Source organism: Accipiter gentilis, chromosome 10 (assembly GCF_929443795.1).
Source record: "Accipiter gentilis chromosome 10, bAccGen1.1, whole genome shotgun sequence".
Classification (NCBI taxonomy): Eukaryota; Metazoa; Chordata; class Aves; order Accipitriformes; family Accipitridae; genus Astur; species Astur gentilis.
Window position 1 is genome coordinate 4,628,042 of NC_064889.1, and position 22,002 is coordinate 4,650,043.

The following is a 22,002-nucleotide window of genomic DNA, read 5'->3' on the forward strand; positions in this document are numbered from 1 at the left end:
AAAATTTAACATCGGTGAATTTGCAATGGCTTCTAATTTATTCCAGAAAGCAAGAAAATACAGTTCCCCAAAAGCTCACTGAGAACGGATGGGAACCTACACACAAGTCTTTCAGTCACTTTTCTCATGGATAACTGTCCCGTGCATTTGGTCCAAAGCCGCTATCCACTAGTTTCAACCCCACTGCAGAGCTACATGTTCATTTCATGGCTGTAACAAAATGGGCAAAACAAAAATCTGAGAAATAGAACAGTAATGGGGAAGGGACTTGCTGCTTCTCAAACTTAAGCCTTTACAGAATTCACAGGACTTGAAAAGGACACTTGGCAAGTCCCATCTAGATTTGTTCTGAATATTTGTGCAGCTTTGTTAATTTAAACTCTGGCTAAAGCGCCTAATGAAACACATTTGACTAAATTTAAAGCACAAGACATTATGTATACTTCTTTTTTTAATGGCTAACACATATATCCTATTTTCATCTTTTAACTATGGTCTACCCAAATGCAAAAATAAAACCGAAATTGATGTTAAACTCTAAACATTTACAACCACTACAATTCAATACAAGCAAGCACCACTTCCAAATAAAACTAATTCAACCTACACCAGCTCTGAGTTCACTGTACTGCCACATTACTAGTTGTATCAGCTCAAGGAAGAAACCAACTAAGCAGGAATACAAAAAGACTGATTTATTTATTAACAGCAACATTTGATAAAGTGCTTGAAGAACCATGATTTATTTTGGGATAGATCAGTTCTGCAAGATCCAGCATGTGCTCAATTATATTCCCTTTACAACTTTTGCAGGGTGGAGCAAAGACTACAGCCAAACAAAAACTGTAATGCTCAATCATACCACCACTTGGAGTTTCCATAGGGACTCTGCTTCCATTTTAAGCACAATACTGCTCAACCAGAAACACTGTTCTCAGAATGCCAGCAGCAGACATGTACCTCCCACTCTACTATGGATAAGCCGATACAGTCAGTAATACATTTTTTCCTGACTTTACCTTAGTTCCAAACACTCCAGGCTCTCCTGTGCATTGATTTTACTCCCAAGTGCAGACTCCACAGGAACTTGAGATTTGGGTTGTTGTTTTTTTTTTTTCCTTGTGTTTCTTACATGCAGCATAATAGTGTTCAGTTGTGGAACAGCAGTAACAACCTGAACTAGAGAGGCTGGAAGAGTTTTTTGGATGTCTGATTTGGGGTGCACTACCAACCAATATATTAAAAGGATAAAAAACCAAAAGCAAAAAAAGCAAGTACAAGGATCAAGGAAAAGTGGAAGCCTGAGCTTCAGAGAACAAAGCAGCATTATATGTGCAAAACTCCAAGATGAGACCAAGAAAAATACCAGCAAAGAACAAGTTTCCTACCATTCCACGCTCTCAATGTTTAAGCATGGATAAGATTTTCAAACATCCATTAGTCACCTATACTAGCATCAGTTAAACCTCTTAAAGAACCTAAAGATTATACATTTTCCTGAGACATCAAAAATCTGGCCTAATTTATCTTTTTCTTTCCCTCATCTCTCAGGGAAAACAAAGGCCTCATGGTGCAGAAATTCTACAACAGTATTCTGTAACTTTCAGTTTAAATTTTCTAGCTGGACACTTCACCTGCATGCAATGAGAGCTCATACTTAATACTACAGAGTATATTGATGTGGTTTGACAGTATTACTTGGGAAATGAAAGAAGAATTTACACAGCATAAAGTTCTAAGTGCTACTACACACATCAATACACAGGGAAGAATCAAACAGTAGGTGATCAAGTAACTTTTCAAAACCAGAACTACAGTTTAAATAAACTTTCTTAATTTCGTCTCACATTAACTTTTGTAGGTCGTGCCATATAATTGTAATGTTATTCCAGCAGAAAAGATGAAGGAGCCGAGTTGCACTTTCATAGACTGAAAGCTATCATATGATCTAATTTCTAGTCACCTCTGTACAATAGAAAAGCTAAAAGAATGTAGTTGTAAAATCAGGGTGAGAACAAATCCATGATAGGGGCTAGACAAAATGACTGATTTTTTTTCCATAGCATCATTACTATGGTTGCATTGTTAACAAGGTTATTATAGGGCAGTAGACCTAAACTCATGGGTGATGCATCATCTAAAGCCCAAGATTTTTTTTAAGAACCTTTTATGCATGCAATAAATGAAGGCTAAAATTTGTCACAGCCAACCTTTTCTTCAGAGAATCAGATCATTCTACTCAAACAGCAAAGATGCCACTTAAAATGTGCAACCAATTTTATCTAGCAGACCACCTCAATGTAGCACATCTGCATTCTTATTTTTCAAAGGAGACAACTAGAGTCAGAGCAGAACATGTTCATGGACTGACTGTTACAACAACGCAAGCTAAAAGCAGCTGTTCTTCTCTAGCACTGTGCACTGCTCTCACAGCTCACCCCAGATGAAGAAACAGTCTCTTCCAGACTTAAAGCAAAGCAATTACTGTACACTCTCCAAAACATTCATTGCTTCCACAAAACGTAACTTGCTTTGCTTGTGTAAAGCAATTCATAACATGTGAAATGAGGTTGGACTCTACAGTGTCTGTGCGGGTCTGGTCATGCAATAAGTCACTGTCAAATGCAGACTGACTTCTTACTCATTCCAAGGCTGCACGGAGTCTTAAGAGGGCCTGAACACTGGAAAAGAAGGGTGAAAAAAGTCCTTAGCAATGTTGCCTTTATCTGATATAATGTAATCATTGAAATCTGAAGGAAAAAAATAAATAAATCAAGAATTACTAAACTATTTAGCCATACAATTAAAAGGTAAGGTTATAAAGGCATATGCATATTTAAATATGAAGTCAGCATCAGAAATCCAACTTACAGCCTGATTAGAAAACGCTGCAGGAGTTCCAATTACCTCATTGCCCGCTCTAGTTTTAGAAATGTTACTGCTGAGTGGAAGATTTTTCTCCCATATTTCCTATTCCTGAAGTCTCTCATCCTTCTTTGCCAGAACAAATAGCTCAAAACCTTACCATTCAGAAGATAATAGATTAAAAAAAAAAAAATCTTCTGCTACGTCACAGAAGAACCACAATATTCCTTATCTAAGCATCAGAATCCAAACAGTTCATAAGGTAAATAATTTAAACTCAGATGATTTATTGAGAGAAAAAACCGTAGGATCATCACTTCCTCTGCCTGTCCACATGAAGCCAGAAGATCAGAAGAAAACTGAAGCAAGTACATCTCCAATTAAAACCACAATGCTTTTGGACCTGTCAGAGGAAGTTCAGATTCTCTCTTGACAGCAGCATTCTCTTCCATCAGACTGGAGCAGAAGTATATTATCCAACATCCTTGACTGCAAAAAATCAGATTTTACTTTTTCCCTACTCATTAGACAAAGGTCTTTGTGACTTTAGGAAAATTGCAAACCTAATGGGATGAAGGGTTTTCTGTCAGACCAGAAAGCACATACCAGAGAACAGCCAACTGCTTTCATTTTTACTTCTTGCCAGTAAAAACAAAGCAACACTAGAGACCAAAATAAAGACTTGCAGGAAAAAATTCCAGAGTTCCATTGCAATTCCAAGCAGCTTAATGAAAGAAGGGAAAGATGCAAAGCTTAGGTTTATGCTTAGTTTATTTGGATCTTTGTGGCAAATGCTAACAAAGCTAGTAATACTTAAACCTTAGTAAGAGCTGCCAAACATCTGCAAAAATGTATTTTTAAAAACCACAAGTGTTCAATTCTATATTCTGCTCTTATTTATAGAAATGCATTAGGATGGGGCATATACAAGACATCTCATATATATAAAATCCTCCTGTTTCCTGGAATTTAAGCCCTTATTCACACAGGAAAGGTGTGAATAAGTATACACTCAACTCTCCAGACAAAAGCAAGAACAGCTCAACATTGAATCCCCTCTCCCTTCAAATACATGAAAGAAATTTTGCATCAGCAATAAACAAGCTTTTTACATCACTCAAGGGAAAACAAAACCCCACAATGAGATGACTGTACAATTAGTTGTGCTATCCACCCCTAGATAGCTAAAATCGGTAACTGTGGTACAGGTATCCAGAGGGAAGGCTTTGTTATCCAGCCCTTCATTGAAGGTATTAAGCACCTATGGATTGGGATAGTTAATTTTATCCTAAATTAACTTCCTTAATGATAGTATCACTTGCCATTTAAAATAATATCACTAACATACACAACTCTGCAAAATTAATTTAATTCTCAAATTATAGATCTCACATGAGAAAATAAAAACCATTCAGATCATTAAAAATAAGTGTTGAAATGAATCTTGACAATTTTTTATTTTAATTAATCACTCTACCTAAGGTAAGTTCAGTATCTGACTACCAGGAATGGCACTGGCTGTTGTAATTTGTCCATAAAAATCTCCTCTGAATTTCCAGTTACTATAGGCAATTTAGTCTATCTCTTCACCTAGTCCATCATTTAAAAATTTCTCTAGGATCTGAGGACCTCGTATTTCACAGGACAAAGTTTTCCAATAGCTACTTTTACATTAACAAAGCAAAAGGAATAATCCACAAAAAACCCACAACCACCAACTATGTAACAGACACAAACCATGCCTGGAGCACAGACACTTCTCTGAAACCACAGTGATCATCCAAGACTTTACCAGATGCTGTTAGCTTCCCCATGAGTAAGCAAACAGTTACTTTCCTTCAAAATTAAAGTTTAGTTCCTCTGATCATTTATGTCAGTAAGACTCAATCATTTCACTGTTTGTGGAATGTAAACAGAAAAGCACCATGAGCAAAGCAGATTATTAAAAAATGTAAATTAACAGACTGAAGTTTTTTTATGGTGTTTGCACAGCTCTAACATTTACCAGCATCACACAAGTGAAACAAGAAACACTATTAATTAATACTTGAGGACTACTTTGATTTAAAATACCAGGCAAGTATTCTGAACTAATGATAACTATGAATGTCAGGGAATCCTGATTGTGACTGGCCAGTGGAATGAAAAGTTACTTATTTGAAAATAAAATAATCGAAGAGTGGACACACCTGCTGAGATTATGACATTGTTTTAAAGCAATTTTAGCACTTCTGCTCTCTCTCAAAGCCTTACTCATCACAAAAGTTGTAAGGGATAGTGAGCATATACTCCTAGCTCATTTAAAGTCTGGGAGAAGAAATTCTAGCTGCTGCCACAGAGGAATACAGATTGGAATTTCTCATGCACATACCCACCAAACAAGTCATTACTGACCATTTTACAGAATATGGGGTTGAATACTTTGGATGTGAGAATATACTGAAAAAGGGTTTGAGTATATACTTAAAAAGAATGACTCACCACAGGCTTCATGACCCAATACAAAAGCATCTACTCTGACCTCAAGAGCCACAAAGACAGCATGGAACTGGATATTTTAAACGCACTGATATGGCTACAGGGACAAAGGTTAGAGGAAATGAAGTGTGGGAAGAGTCAGTGATTCTCACACAAAACAGGCAACTAATTCTGCCTGTTTTCAGAAATGACCCATCTTTAGAAAAAATACGACATGCCAGCTTCCATGCATTTTTTGCTCTCATTTTCTTGCTGTTGCCTTGCATTATTCCAACATAAAACCACTGAGGTTGAGCAATCAAAAGCCTGTCATTTAGAAGAAATCACAATTTTTAGATAGCCTTAGTTGTGCAAAAATAACAGGTATATAAGTGTGCACTCTGATCTGCTCTTTCTTTCCCTTTAAAAGATTGACAGAACTGATACTACCAAATTCTTTCTCATACCAAGAATAGTGAAGATCTGGATTGGACTGTTTGTTTCTCTTCTTAAAGCTTTCTGGTCATAGATTAATATGTATCAGAAATGAAAGTTTGGATATATATTGCATGAAGTGCACCAGAATCCCTCTTCAGCCAAGGCTCTTCTAACAGTCTTTGATTGTTTTGCATACATCATATCATTGGCATCATAGGATAAAAATTGTATGGACCTCAGAAACAGACTGATGGGAAATTGAATAAGGAAAACAAGCACAAAAGAACAGATATGAGGTTCAAGCAAGTATCAAGATATCAGCAGACGCTGCTTACAAAACCTTGTCTGGATTCATGAAAAGAGAAGAAACAGAAATAGAAATGACAGCACAAATCTGACAAAACATCCTCTCTCCTAGAGCAGCAGACAGCTCCTTCAACCAGTGCTAACAAGATTTTAAAGTTGTCTGATGCCAAAGATGAAATGTATAAAGATAAATACTACAGGGAAAGACTACACCCAGAACATGAATTAAAAATTTTAGGGAAATTTGAGAAGACTGAAACTATGTGCTCTTACTAGGCACATACCAGGCTTCCCCTGTCACCAGCAGAAGGGAAAGCACACAGAAATTTTAAAATCATACAAGAACCCAGATACTTCCACGGCTCCATAAAATTAACTTATATCAACAGCAGAACGTAGACAAGTTAGAATAAAGCTTTACTTATCCTGATCTTCATCCTCCAAAGGCAACAAGAAATTATGGTATTTAGCATGCTGAATGGAAAAAAAGGGAAAACAACAACAGCATAAGCCTACTGGAATATGGAATAGTCTGACTGCTCCCCAGTTTTAAGCAATAAATCAGTCATCCAGACTTGCATGTGAGGTATGAAAAGAGGCAGGCAGAGAGCACATTTCTGGAACACCTGTGGCATACATAATCAAAATACTTAAATTTTGCAGCAAGTAGGATTGAAAAGAAAGCAGCCATGCCAGCAGAATGCCTAAATATCCTAGGCTGAGTGCTCAAAACAACAGGTAAACATTTGCAATATTTCATCTGTTCCCTAAGCCACTTCCAGTAGCCCAAACAAATTGCTGTGAGGACAGTGGCTAACTTCTTCCTGCCGTCTTTTTTACGGATTCTGCAATCTCTTCTTTGTGCCTATCCTGCCATACCATAGGCAAGAAGTCAAAAGAAACCAGGGAAAAATAGTGACCGAGAACAGAGCATCACCACCTAGAGTCTGGAGCCAAACAGCAAACAAGAACCTGGAAAAGTGTGGCTAAGACCTATAATAATCTGTTCTTCCAACTTCCTCTTCCACAGCTGCTCCTCGAATGCTGGAAACAAGGAACTGCAGACGGGAAACGTGCACAAGCTCTGCAAAATAGAGTTGATCTATGTAGACAATAAATTTAGTCCTGAAAGAGAATGTAAATCTTTTCAAATAGGCTGAAGACTGAACAAAGATGGAGGTCTCACACGGAACACACAAAGTCTCAACCATTTATGTTTGAAAGGATTCCCAATTCATGTTCCGTTATAAATGCTCTGAAAGATATTTGGCATTCAGGTTTGAGTATTTACCATATTTAGCAAACAGCAAAGATTTATACTGCTTTTACATTTCCTTTTGATGATTTCATTTCTCTATATATTTGTTAAGTAAATATGGTTCTTCTGAGCTGAAGAATAAATATTATCGCAACACCCCTATATATGGGTAAAGACACATAGCTGGTTTAAAGAAGGCCATATAGGAAATCTCTAAGAGCTAAGAATGCAACCAAACTTCAGAAACAGTCTTTAAAATACTACCAATCTTAACTCTTACTTTGGACATCTCAACTAACTGTTGGTCATTGGGTGGTTTCAGACATCTAGGAGTCATCGTGAGAATCTGACTCAAATGCACATTATGCAATGCTTACTGCAAAGAAATAACTAAAGTCTGCATGATCCTTGACAAAAGGTCAGTAACACTCTGGTTTACACAGCATTAAATAGTGGGAAAACAGAAAAACATTTGTATTTTCAGAAGGGCTACAACATAGATTTCACCTCAGTATAACCTCATAATCTGAAGTTCATTGCCTTAATCAGAAACAGACAAAGCAAACTGGTAGAACACAAGAGTTTAGGCAACCCTCTGTCTTTTTTGATTTGTGGAGCCTAAACATTTTACAACAGGAGTGCAAGCACAGTGCTGCAAATTCAGGAAACTTACTTCCCTTGGTTTCCTTTTGAAGCCTCTTAGAAGTGAGTAAACAGATTACCTGAGGATCCATTACCACATTTAATCCTAAAAGTTAGCTCAGGGGCTTTTCAGTTAGACAACTCTCTTCAGTCACCAGCACTCCCTTTTCATTTAAAAAAGGCTCCTCTGAAAAAGCACTCATGTGTATTTTGCTCCTCCCCACATCCCCCAGAACAAAGGCAAAAAAGCATGACATTGCTTTTTAAACATTACATTTTTTAAAAGCAGAAAGTATTCAGCTTTTATGAAAACTTTAACAATCGCATTTGAGCTTACGGACTTCCTGAGTTAAAACATTTATTACGGTAATGGAAGCTTGGCTTTCCTGGTCTTTAACAGTCTCCTAAAACAGCTAATTCCCACCCTGGAACTGTTTCCTGACCTCTGGAAAGGGTCATCTATGTATAACTGTAGACAAAATATGCCCATGGCATTCCAAAGCTCCATGGTAAACTCACTTAAAAGAATCCAGCAGGTTCAGTTCACATCTCAACTGAGCCTTGTTTTTCATGACAAAATATCCACTCCAGAAGAAACCCTTAAGTAAATAAATCTTTAAGTAACCCTTACCTGGCTGCCATAAGTAGCACACACTGATTCTTCAGCAATGAGTACATAGTTCTCAAAACAGGCTAGTCATCTCTCCTATTGCTACCTGATAAGTAACAGCAATGAGTAAACTTCTAAGAGCAGGTTGCAATGTGTAAAAAGTCCTGAGAGACCATAGAGGACTGCTGCACTGGACACTACTTAATATCTCCCATGCGCAGCATATTATGCCTAGGTCTTGGAGTTTAGCAAGTAAAAGACAAATAAAAGGAGAAGCCTATTATCTGAAACTATACCAACTAATCAAGCTGATTAGGAAAGACTGTTTGAAATTCCAGCTTGTAAAAACTGTATTTTTTTGGACAACTGAAGTGTATTTCATTTACAGCTAACAGTTCAATTAACAAGAAGCAGAAACATTCATCCATTTCACACTGAAATTTTCCTCTACTCAAGTATCCATGTCTTAATCACCACAAACTTGTTTGCATTCCTATTTAAAATGCATATGCTGAGTAACATTTCCTAACATCACCTGATAATCATGCATTTTATACATAAGTACCTTATAACCATACAAAAAACCCTGCAAGATTCCAACTAGTTTTGCTGACTATGACCCACCCAGCAAAGCATTAATGAGCAAGACGTGTCTAGTCACCACATTTTCTTTGCTGGCTGTTCCTTCCTGCCCAGTTGTGGAGGAAGAAAAAGGAAACAATGTGAGAAAAGTCCACATTTTCTGCTACACTGAATTAATCCCACTTCCACAAATCAAGAAATACATCTCTCATATCATTCAGATGTAATGACTCAAACGACTACTTTAGACTAGAAGGGACTGCTGGAGGTCATCTGGTCCCAACACCTACTCAAAACCAAAATGATGGTCATCTTTATGGCAGACACTACCATGGTAGACCATCTGGCTCAAAGCTTCTGGTCAACACAGAAGTAAACCAGCAAACACCCTCACTCCCTTTTTTTGTTGTTGTTGTTTTTAGGAAGGCTACCAAGAGCTGAAGAAATTAGCACTTTTTATCCTCAGGACAGACAGTGATGAATAGAAGACAGGACATAAAAGCAGTTGAAAACATTCCTTAAAATGGCCACAGGAATAGAAGAGTATCAGACAACACCTCTCCCAGTCCTGACAAAGCTTGAGGGACACAAGAATAAAAAGACAATTTTCTCTACCTCCAGAACAGAGATGGAAAGCTTTCACTTTATTCATCTATTAACTAGAAAAATCTATCGAGAGAAACCTTAGCAAGGAAACCAGGATCTTCTCTCCAATTACTGAAGCTAGAGCTGGGCATCCAATATTATACTGCCCCTATACAAAGACTCCCTCACCCTTTGTATTAAGCTCAGATTTACTCTCAACTCCGAGTACAACAAGCAGGATTTATCCCAATTCAAACCATTTCAACAAATTGTAAAAAACAATGGCAAACTGTCATTTCAGAGAAGAGTTATGTGTCAGGCTCGCTACACAGAACCCATCTTCCAGTGATTTCAAGCAGGTTTAATTCAGTAGCAGTTTTAAGTAGCTTTTTTTCTTTTCTTCAAACGAAAAGCTTAGCTGTGGGCTGCTGTGCTTGCCAGTCCAGTAATTAGTCCACTTGTTCAATACATTCTGTCCTTGAAGTGGAGGACACAGCATAATGAACTGCATACATTTTCACAAGATTATAGGGACAGACAACTGAGGGACCAAGATACCGTAACATCAAGCTCTTCATTGCATATAAGCAAAAGGTTAAGTTCCCATTTCTAGCCTCACAGAGGATATACTATTATTTGCATGACAACAGGGGTTTAAATCTGAAAAGAAATGGAGACTCCACTATGTCAAAAATTGAAGAGACATTCTGTGCCAAATCTTGATTAAGGTTCACAAACACTCATGCCACTAGTAGCATGCATCCATCTTCACAGCGATGTGCAAGCCCTACCTGAATAACCAAGTATTTCCTCCTTACTACAAGTATAGCAGTTCAGACTTCAGAGTGATTGCCACCAAGAGTGAGGCTGGGAGCTATTATGTTTGAAGGTAGGTCTATCTGCATAAGAGAAAGGTAAAAAAAAAAAAAATCAGAGGCAGAGACAAGTGAAAAAAAAATCACCAGAGAACTCACTGGAAGAAAGAACCTAGGGAATATTCAGGTGTCTTGATTCCTTCAAGGATCAGCTGCTTGATGATACTGTAACCTCAGAGTGGTCATTTAATTCTAAAATGAAGGCTAGAGGCCCATAAGCTTCAGCTAGTGATTGTAGAGGCAACATCACTTACAGAGACAAATTCATTTTTACAATGAGAACTGGCACCTGATGCCTTAATTTCTCATTACGGCTTTAAAAATTATATCTTATCAACCTCTCCACATCCTCTCATTGACACCATTTCTTTCAACTCCATCACCTTCTTCCCACATGGCACCATCTCCTCATGGGTTTTAACAAGCCAGTTGCAAATCATGATTTGTCATTGCACTATTTAACACTATACACTTGCAACCCCTCCTATATGTTCAACATCCAAACATCAACTGATTTGTCAACTATTTCACTGATTTGTCATTTCTTCTCTATTCCTTCAAATATATTGCCATTCTAATTCCTTGTCACCTTTTCCTGATGTAGTGTCCAGCTTCTTTGGGGTGATTACCTTGCATTTCATTTCTTTTAAACACTAAGGTATTTAGCAATAGAAAGTCACAGCAAATACCAGAAAAATTGTTTCTCTGATCTGCAAAAACCTCCAATTGCCCAAATTTCTGTATTTTTAATTACAATGGTATACACAAATACATCCACAGTAGTGAGATGCGACCAAGCAAGTTCAGAACTACAGACTAGTTCAGAACTAGAACTAGAGGTCTCAAAAATGGAGGTATGACAAATATATTTCCTATTGTAAACTGACAACTCATGTCAGTAAAATTTATCTGTATATGACAGACTAGTGTACCTTTTTCATGATAACTTTCACTTAACGTATTACTGCAAGGCGGCATTATCACAATCCTCCCTCATCACTTGCCCAGAGTCTTCTATTGGTCATCATTCCACATCATTCAACATTGGATCCACATTCACACAAGCTGCAAGGAAAAATCCCAACCATGCAACAGAGCTATAGACCAGTAAAGCTCCTACATTTATATAGCTTTATTTAAATGTCTCCATAAAAAGCCATTATAGACACTTATCTGACAAACATTACTGACCTCAGACTTGAGAATAAAGAATTGTGCATCAATAAAGAAAAAACATTTTTCTAAACATAATTGCCAGAAGTCTATAATATAAAGACACTGAGATAAAAGCTAAAATTAGGTTGGGTTTGTTTTTTTTTAAGTTTCTAGCCTTTACTATGCATTTGAAATCTCCTGTCTTCCCACTCTTCCTCACTATAAAAATTTAAACCCTTTGCGTGTGCTTATTTGCATATCAATACTTACAATACTCTTCCACATAACAGAAATGCAAGAACATAAACTTTAGGAGCATGCTGGAAAGTTTCTTGTAATCCATTATTTTCTGCACGCTTTGCAAACCCTTCTGATTAAATGTCTTTTCTGCAGTTCCCTTGAGAAATACTTTGTTGAAATGGCATTGGGACAGAATGTATGTTTTCACAATTGGCAATAAAATTGTGCAAGTAACTTACCTAAAAACCACCCCAAACATTTAAAGAATTTTCCTACAGAGAAAATGCAAGTAAGCCATCTATAACAGAGTTCACATTTTTTCATACTTGTAATGAATATTAAGTTTTTATAAGGTTAAGACAATATTATCAGAAAAGGTTTCTCAAGTAGGGAAAGTATTTTTGATAGTAGAATGATTTTCATATCACTACTCATTCAAAACAACTCACATAAACTCTTACAGTTTAAATTTAACATGCAGTTACCAATTCTACAGCTTTTTATATCCAAATGTAAACAGATGAACAATCACATCTTAAGTCAAGACAAAGACCACTTTGGTTAGTCTAATACAAATGCTTGCAAGATTTTTGTACTTTCAAGGAAGTTTCCTGAGCTAGAACTAAAAAAGCTTATTTCCCATCTGTAAAGCTGCGGTATACCCACATATACAGGGCAGAGGGGATGATCACCCAGCCTGACCCATTTAGCATAGCCACCTACTCTCTGTTAAAGAAACAGAAATAAGAATTCAAATCTACATAATGGTTACCCAGCCTTGTTTTAAAGACTGACAGTAAGAGAAGCATCACTGGATCAGCTGTCCCACACTGTAGTTACATACACAGTAAATTTGTACAACTTCCTATTGTAGCAGTCACTTGGATTTTTGTTATGCTTTCGCAGGCTAGACCCTATAAGCTAAGAACCTATGTCAATAAATTCTGATTAAGTTGTTACTTGATAAATGTATCCTTTCAAGACGTTAAACAAATGCAGCCCCTGCATTCATTTTTGAGACTGAAAATATGCCTTTAACTCATGTTCAGACTCTGATCTTTTTCCAGTGTGCTGGCAACCCTTTCTGAATTCCAAAATTAGCTGTAGCAGTGCCAGCTGCAGAAGACATGTACTACTACCTTGCCTGTTAAGACTCCTCTGTTCTTATACCTAAGGCTCAGCTGGTCAGAGCTTCACTAAATGCTAATGTTCACAGCTGGATTACCCAGTCACCTCCAACACTTCCTCAAGTAACTGCTTCCAAGGAGGCCTTCTCCAGCCTATACCTGTCCTGAGGTATACTAGTTTAAATGTGACTAAATATAAAGTCTGGTTTGCTTTGGTACAGTCTTTAAAAACAAAAAGCTAAACCAGGTTAGTAAACCACAACTATAGAAAAAGCAGTTGACGCATTACCTCTCCCCAAGTAACCACGAAGCTTTAAATGATGCCATTTTGTTCAAAGACCTCAAATTTCAGAAAGCAGGATGAATCAGGCACTGTTTGTGACTTTAAATTGACATTTAAAAAGCCAGGGATCAAACTAATATGATTGAGAAGCTTTCTTCTGCCTTTTTTCCTATACTCAGAGTTAAAAAAAAAAATAAATTATTTGTGCTTCCACATTTCAATTAAGTGTTTGGTGTTAGTGAACAGTTTACAGAATCCTGATAATGTCACACGATTGATATGCTAACATCAACTGATGAAGCAGAATGGGAAACTGGCAAAATACCGGTGGAGTAAGCTGAGCATTAGATGAGTACAATTTTCAGGCCTCTTTCTCAAGCTCTGCATATTTTCATATCGGGTAGATTTAAGGATAGGTTACAGAGTAATAGCTTTTTGCCAGAGAGATGGGAAGGTTTTGCTCCCTTCTTTCTCACTGGTTATGGCCATCTCCACAGCTTACTGGACTTCTCAGAGAGCTGCTCTAACTCTCTAACTCTTCCCTTTGGGACAACAGCAGGGAAGATGGGAAGCTAGGTATCTTCCATCAGCTCAGATACATAGTTGAAAGGACTCAGAGGGCTCAAATAAATACCAGAGCTTATTAAAAACAGAATGCATATGGAACCTCCCACTTCCACACATGATAAGCGGTCATATCAAGCTATGAGAGCCACCCCCAATCACTGAAGATAACTTTTTGGACTCATTCTGCTAGTAGTTGTTTGTAGTTTTCACATGACTTCAAGAGAAGCATTCAGAAAGGTCATCTGCCTGCATGAAGATAAGCCAAGTGCTAGAAGTTGCAGACAATAGCTCTCCACTGCCTAAGGCTATAGTTTTATGGCAGCCTAAGTCTATTTAACTACTAACTATGTATAGCATCATCTTCAGCCTGCCACCTCTGTTCACTGCACAAGTCATGTGTTTCATCACGCTAAAGAAACAGAATAGCTTTTAGTTCATTTATCAGATTAGTTTATGCCATATGAAAGGGTGAAATGGCCAGGAAAGGATCCAACAAGCATTGCAGCTGGCAGAAGAAAAAGGGATGCAAGTAGCACAGCCAAGAGTTAGCGACTTACATTTCTATAACCCTATAGCCTGAGATTCAGCTATCTCACTAAAAATTCTAGTGGTGTCAGAGATGAAGAACATTTGAAACTACTCCAGTAACTGAGGGCCCCAAAATAGTCATAAATGGGAGTAACTATGATTACCAGAAAAAAATCAGGATTATCTCATAAACTGACTTGACATTTTCAGGGTTTTTTTTTCTTTCCAATCTAAAGCTAAATAAACATTTGTTCTCCTGATGAAAGCTGAGATTCTTTCCCATAAGTCTGGACAGAGAACTTGAATTCCACAAATTCTGATTAATTTATTCTAACAAGGGATACTTATTACACTGGATCCTCATATCTTACATGAATTGCAGCAAATATCTTAATTAAACTGAGCAGAAGAGTAGTTGAAGTCTATTCTGTCATGCTTCCCACATATCAAAACAGTGAGGATTTAGTCAAATACTGGTTATCTCAATTTCATTTCATCAGTAGTATGCATCATGTGCAATACCAGCTAAAGCATACTGCAGTAAATGCACCCCGAGCCAGAAATCTGCTCCAAAAGATTTTAGTACAGTTACCTGCGATAGTAACTGGCTAAGGGTCAGGACTGAAAAAGACTGCTATGCCATGGTTTTTACATAATTACACTGCTAAGCAGGCACAAACCAAGAACATCTTTTTCCTGTGGTTACTATTCAATTTTGCATTGGCAAAGTTTAAACTCCAACAGAAACAATGAATCTTCTAATGCTACTTTGCCTCCACTAAGTTTTCCAAATTTCTCCCAGTTTGTCACTGCCTTGGTACTCTACTTTGAATCACAAACCTCCAGCTCCTGTTTTAAAGCCCTCCTTTGCTGAGACAACTACAAACATTCAGATCCAAGCAGCAAGAACTAACGTAAAACCTGCTCATTAAGAAATACACCCTGAAGGAGAAATAAGAGCATTCTAATATGCCTATATAGTGCAGAACTTTTGGAAACTCCGAAAATTTGCTCATCCACTCTAGAAATCTTATAGAATTTGTGATTAATGAGATATTCCAACAAGATGCTTGTGTATTTGAAGATATGGTAGCTTTAAATGGAATATCTTTCTTCAATAAGTCTCAAATTTTTTACCTTTTGGGTATCAGAAGATTTCTTTGTCAACGTGCTGGATAAGTGAAAATGCAAACAAGGAACATTATGCTTATTCTTAAAGTAAGCTGTGAGGAAGTGGGACATGAGAGAAGCACTGCACCAAGGGAAAAGGTTTAGAATACCAGTAAAAAAACAAAACAAAAAACTTAAAACTAAAACGTACACCAAGCTTTATTCCCTTACCTTTCTGTGCTGTTTATCCTGTACCAGAAACATTCCCCACCACCCCCCAAGTCTACTTGGCAGAAGTGTGATGCTAACTCCAGATTTAAAAGTGTGAATGAAGATTCACAGCTTACTGTTTTCAGCACTTTGTTTGGTGTTGATCTGTTTTCTCTGTTGTATAGTCTCATACTATTACCAGAACTCGTTCTGCCACAGCTCTCCACTGCTTTTCCAACTATGGAGACTGACACTTTCCATATATTGTCAGGCACAGCACATTTTGAACCCTAGTGTGGGACACTAACTCCATTACATCAGAAATTCAACCTTTGATCAACATATAATTATCGCCCCAGAGTCACAAATCTGAGATCATTACTTAGCCTATTCTTACGCAAATGACAAAGATAGTCCATTCTTAAAAAAAAAAGTTCATTTGCATTACTGATGCTTTGTCAATTACTAGTTTTCAGCAAAGAGTACTCCAAAGTAAGAAAACAACACACCATCCTATGTCCAAGGCTTTGAAACAGCAGCCAAGGGAATTCCAAGAGAAACAATTTGCTTCTTTCTTGAGTTACACACACAAAAATTCACAAGAAACATAAATTCATGCCATACCACTTACCTGAAATAAAAGGAATTACAGAACAGACACAGCTAAGTCAGACCTGCTTTAACCACCATTTGGTTAAGACTGAGAACCCATCCAGCTAGAGCAAGCAACCGTACTGCAGGCTTATGTACATATTTAGGTCCCGCCATAATAAAAAACATTCCTTGGTCATGCATTAAGCTTGCTATTTAAAAAAATCCCCAAATATTTCTCATTCTCTGCAGTCGCTGGGACATCTACCACATCCAAGGGACAAACCAGGTAACAGTTGTACCATCTGAGTAGCTAGTTACCCAGTGCAGTCTAATTTAACATCACAGCTAGTGGCACCTAAAGGGATTCCTCCCACAACCCCCTTGTCTGTTTCTCTTGAGCCAGAAGTGGTGCACACAAATGCAGCAAGCTGGTTCAGGGGGCTAAAGTAGAAGCAAAGCAATTCCCCTTACTGACAGTAACATTCCCTGAACTTGCTGAATAATCACATAAGCAGGAGGAAGAGAACTGGCTTTTCAGCAACTGTTTATTATATCAGTATGGATCCAGAGCAGCTGAGGTTGAGGACCCCCTTGATTTCATACATTGTACAGTTTTATGTTACAGTTAAAAGATGGGCCTTACCACTTCCCCATCTTATTACTGTCTTCTTCACAACCAGCCACACTCACCTCCCCCACACATACACTAGTGTTCATGCAAACTGTTTGGTTTTCAACTTGTCCAAGTCCTTGAACTAATTTACCAGCTAGATAAAAAAGTTTTCATCTCATATGCTTTTCGAAACAGTTTGCCAAAAAACATGCATGAATGCTAGCATCAGAGGGCAAAAGCAGCAAAGATTCACTGGCTCAAGCTCCTTCAGAATTACACCCCCAAGCAAAAATCGCAAATCATACATACCACCACGTAAAGTCCTAGCAAGTGCTACAGATGACAAATATTTTGAAGGGCAATTAAGAACACTTTGTTGAGAGTTTCTTTTGGCTGCAACAATCCCTCAGACACTGCTGTATAATTAAAGCTATGAATTTATCTTTTCATATTTGAACACAACAATAAAACAGAAGTAGACATTCCCCTGGTAATTCACTAAACTGCCAAGAAATCCTCGGTGTTCTGCACTAGTTAGCAGGACAAAAAAAAAGGATAAAGCATTCAGAAATAAATTCCACCAGTCTTAAGCCTCTTGAATTCAATTAATAACTGACACTTTCACTGTCCTCATTCTCTTATGTACCTCACGCATTTTTATCATAGAAACAAAACTTTATGCCACTCAGTCTTTTGAAAAAAATAACCCTTCCTATTTTCATGCTATCGCAATTTTTTGAGCTACGGGCTAAGGGTGTCAGCTGCTCACCTCTACTTATCCCAGCCATAACGCCCAAGAGACACGTTCCAAAGTCTTAGATTCCCTTTTACCTGAAGAACAGTATGAACAACCCAAGTCATAAGAATTTCAGAAACAGTGAAGTATAACATTTATTTTGCTATTCATTGTACACTGTGTAAGATGTATGGTCCAAAAGACTGAAATCAGTCAGCCAAAGTCAGCTATTGCCCTAGTCTCCTGCAAAGGACAGCAGGATCAGTTGTTTCTAGGATCAAACTCATTAACAAGCCTCTCTGAAGACAACTTAGCACAGCTTCCATTTAACATATTTACTATTTTAAAAAAAACTAGTCAGTAATGTTCTTAATGTCATTTCTGAAAGACAAGTTTTCTTCAAAACACATCAGCATTTGCAAGAGTAAAGTCAAGGAACAAGGAAGATTTCCTAGTAAACTTAGAACATGGAAGTATTCAGTTATTCCACCGTAATTGGTTTTGTTCCCCTGTAACACAAAATGAAGATTTCTCCCAGATAAACACAGTCATTCAAAACTAACTCTAGCTGCAATTCACCAAAAGCTGTCCTTATCAAACTGTTATTAAGTAACCCTTCAGAAATAGAATGTCAGTCTCAGGCTTGTCCCTCATAGATAGGTATGAACAATGCATGTTATTCCTGTAATAAGAATTAACCCTCTGTGAGATTAACTTGCATACAAAAAGCTAACAGATACATCCCAACAATCTCATTATGGAAGAGATTATTACAAGACTAGTCTGTTTTAAATTGCTTACCATCTCACCAGTCCCACTGGGAGTAACACTAGCAGTGCATGTGTAAACTCAGATCCAGCTGTTTTGCTCTCAAAACTCAAAGACCAGTATCAGACTAGACATAGTAAACACTAATGGCTGCCATCTGAGCCAACAGCTGCACTACTGACACCACTAGAGCACCTACACCACTGGAGCAGGAACAAGCCCATTCTGTAAACAGACAGCAATACAACATGGCCAACATTGCAGATCTTGCCAATGAAGACTGACCTACATTACTAATAAAAGTTTTAGTTACTACATGCACTGTATATTTCACATAGACACCAACTACCCTTAGCTGCTTTCATGAACAAATCCACTGGGGAAAATAATAGTGTTTTCTGAAAACAAACTGTTCTTAGTAAATTCATACCTAGTGAACAGTTAGTGTTGAAGTGGTTTTATCCACCACTCTTCATGTCTTAACAAGAACTGACGTTCCCATGAACACAAGAAATATTCCCCCTCTCTAAGAGAAACCATGGAAGTAAAAAAATAAAAAAGCTTAAAAGAATGCAGAAAGCAAGCTAATTTGGGGAACTCTCCAAAGCCAATCAAATTATAGATAGAAAGGGCATTTTATGAGGGTACATGAACAGCTAGCAAAAAGAAAAAAGACAAACCTTTCTTTATTCACTTACTGTCCTCGAAACAGTACATGCATGTTCCCTTGAGTTACCTTTCTCTCTCACAGATCACTATCAGAAGAGTATCCCCATTATTACAAGTGCAGCCTCTTCACCTGTGCTCTAACATCTAACAGTCTCTCATAGCACATGCCACAACACTCAAGAAAATCAGCACAGGTCTGTGGGCACTTCGGTAACAGTGAGTGGGAGTACTTAAGTTTTTCAACCACAGCCTAGAGAGGGCAGGACATACAGCAAGAATTCAGAAACCTATAACAACTTGTTTTAGTGAAACATGCTCCAAATTTGCCTGCAACCTTTGTCCCTGTCAGTGGGAAGCTTGAAAAAAATCTCATTCAAGAACTGGCCCTAAAACAAATCCTATTTAATCAAAGAGAAGCATTTACTATGGAAGGCTGAGCTTGCTTTGGCAGGTGAGAAGGTATACCTTGCTAATTGGGCACACCTTGATACTAAGCAACCCTTTATTTAAACACGTTGTGAACAGACACACTAACAAAGAAAGCTTACAAAGTTAACTTGAACGCATCAGTTTATGATTTTCTCAATTCCTGTGCTCTGATAATAAGAATAACTTTGTGCAGGTACAAAGCAAAAACACAGCTCACAGTCACTGCTTTCATTCAGAAGTCTACCAGCACCAGGGAAATCAGCACGTCTTCTCAGTTCTCTGCGCAGTCCCTGGCCTTCAGACACAGAAAGCCTAGACTTGTTGAGGGAAGATGTCCTGCAAGAACAGAAGATGGAAAACAGTAAGAATCACTCTCCTCTTGGTCACTTTATTGCAAAGTACTAGAATTTGTTATAGTCACCTCTTAACAAGTAGGTACACATAGAAGAGTTGAACCCTATTCTCAGGTGCTAAAGAAACATCAATGTAAGAACCACGATTCTCTTCTCCCTTTTCTGAGCCATAAAAGGTGCACCTGTCATATTAACCTCTATGTGCCATGCCATGAGCAACCAAAGGAAAAAAATATTCAATTTGCAATCAAGACAGTGGGGTCAGATCACACAGTCTTCAGGTTTTCTATTGTGAAAACTGCTAGTATCCTGTACAAAAGCTAACTTAAGAATTTTAAGACTAATCTGAATACTCTGCTTTAGCCACCATTTCTAAGCCTAGATCTCCTTAGAATTAGTAATCCCAACTTCTATTTTGAGACATGCCAGATTTCCAAGGAAAAAAAAAAAATTAATCACTTTCCCTCAACTTCCTGGACTCCAAAGTCACAGTTATTTGGCAGTGACTGGTGTGGTTCTAGAAATGCTGAGTATCTCTTCCCTTCTAACAAGCATATAATGTGGGTGTACGAGAAAACAAAAAAGATAAAACAGCATTTTACTGATATCTTCAAATACCAGATATTTGTGTTCCTACACATATGGCTGGGATTAAAAAAAAAAGTCATGAAAATGTATTCTTTGTTTTCAGCAGCTGGTTATGCTTATATTCTTATGAAATTAAGAATGATCACTTCAGAATAACATAAACTTGCTAGAGCATGGTTCCCCCAAAGTATTGTGCCCAGTTCTGTCACGACATGGCCCTAGCCAAGCTTAGGCCACCTACACAACTTACTTTCCACAGAAAAGAATGTTGTTTTCAAAGATCTAACAAGACTTTACCTGCTGAAAAAGGCAATAACTGTAAACCAATGAAAAAGCTTCCCCTGCAGTGGCACTACCACTGATGTAACACCCAGCTTCTACTAGCTTAGAAGACAGTAGTCCTAACCAAACCTTGAAACGTAAGTGCTCTGAACAGTGGTCTCTCAACTGGGTCACACATGCAAGACAATCCACTGAGGTGTGGGACGAAAACATTTTTTGTAACGTTAATGAATAATATTTTAAGATAGTGTTTATTTTATCTACATCTTATCATCCTAACTTCTGTTTTACAATGTGTACATCTGTACAGTAGTACCTGTATATAATTGATAAATCAATAAATATACATATATCAGGGGTGCACGCTAAGGAGGGGCATGTGCAGCTAAAAAAAAAATTGGAGGCCACTTCTCTAGAAGACAGAAGCTCCCTTTCCCTGTGAACAGGATTTTCCTTTTTTCTACTGAGTAAAAAAAGAGCATTTATATCTGCCCTGCCTTCCCTCATTTTCCTAGATGCCACTGAGTTAACACCAAGTTACACCAAGCTTTCTTGCTCACAAGGGGATTTGGGGGTTCTTTGCTTAGTCAGCTCCACATCTATTCATAGCGCTCTTCAAAGGTTCAACACCATGACAAATAATAATCACTTTCACTTTGCTCCAGGAAGCGAGGACCAAGCCAGTTTCACTCTAGTGCTGGTTATTTCAGAGGATTTGAATGAATGGCACCTCACAAGGCACGTGGCTCCAGTGTTTCCACTTCTAGGGTTGGGGCTTTTTTTTGCCACCTCAGCGATAAGAAACTTAAGTTCCTCGGGAACAGGCAACTAAATATGAAAACCTATTACTGGAAAGAAGTATCAGAAAACCATATGATGATAAATGACCTGCTTGACAAGGGAACGTTAAGCGGACATAATGAAACAATAAACAAACAGAATTAAGGAGCCATCAAATATTATTACCTCTCATCGCTTTGCGGGAACTTAGGGAAAATATAAGAGTTATAAGCAAGAACACAGAAAGCCAAGTGGCTAGACGTCCACCCAGCTCTTCCCCCTCACCCAACGCGAGCCCTGGCGGACGCCCCCAGCCCCCCCTCGCCGGGGGGGGCCACAACAAACAGGCAGC

The 22,002-nt window shown here is 37.9% G+C and overlaps 1 protein-coding gene across 4 annotated transcripts in view; it reads right to left on the reverse strand.

The window, feature by feature from the left end:
• HMG20A (high mobility group 20A) overlaps window positions 1-22,002 on the reverse strand; it is a 48,122-nt gene that overhangs the window by 25,731 nt on the left and 389 nt on the right. For 2 of the 4 annotated variants that reach the window (XM_049811480.1, XM_049811484.1), the window contains exons 2-3: window positions 19,865-19,983; window positions 1,020-2,681 (exon numbers count right to left, since the gene is read on the reverse strand). In XM_049811480.1, the coding sequence (XP_049667437.1) occupies window positions 1,020-1,327 (308 nt within the window). In that variant the 5' untranslated portion in view covers window positions 1,328-2,681; window positions 19,865-19,983. Of the gene's footprint in view, window positions 1-1,019; window positions 2,682-10,534; window positions 10,554-19,864; window positions 19,984-22,002 lie in introns of those variants that run through there. The other 2 variants (XM_049811483.1, XM_049811482.1) reach the window with 2 other exon arrangements.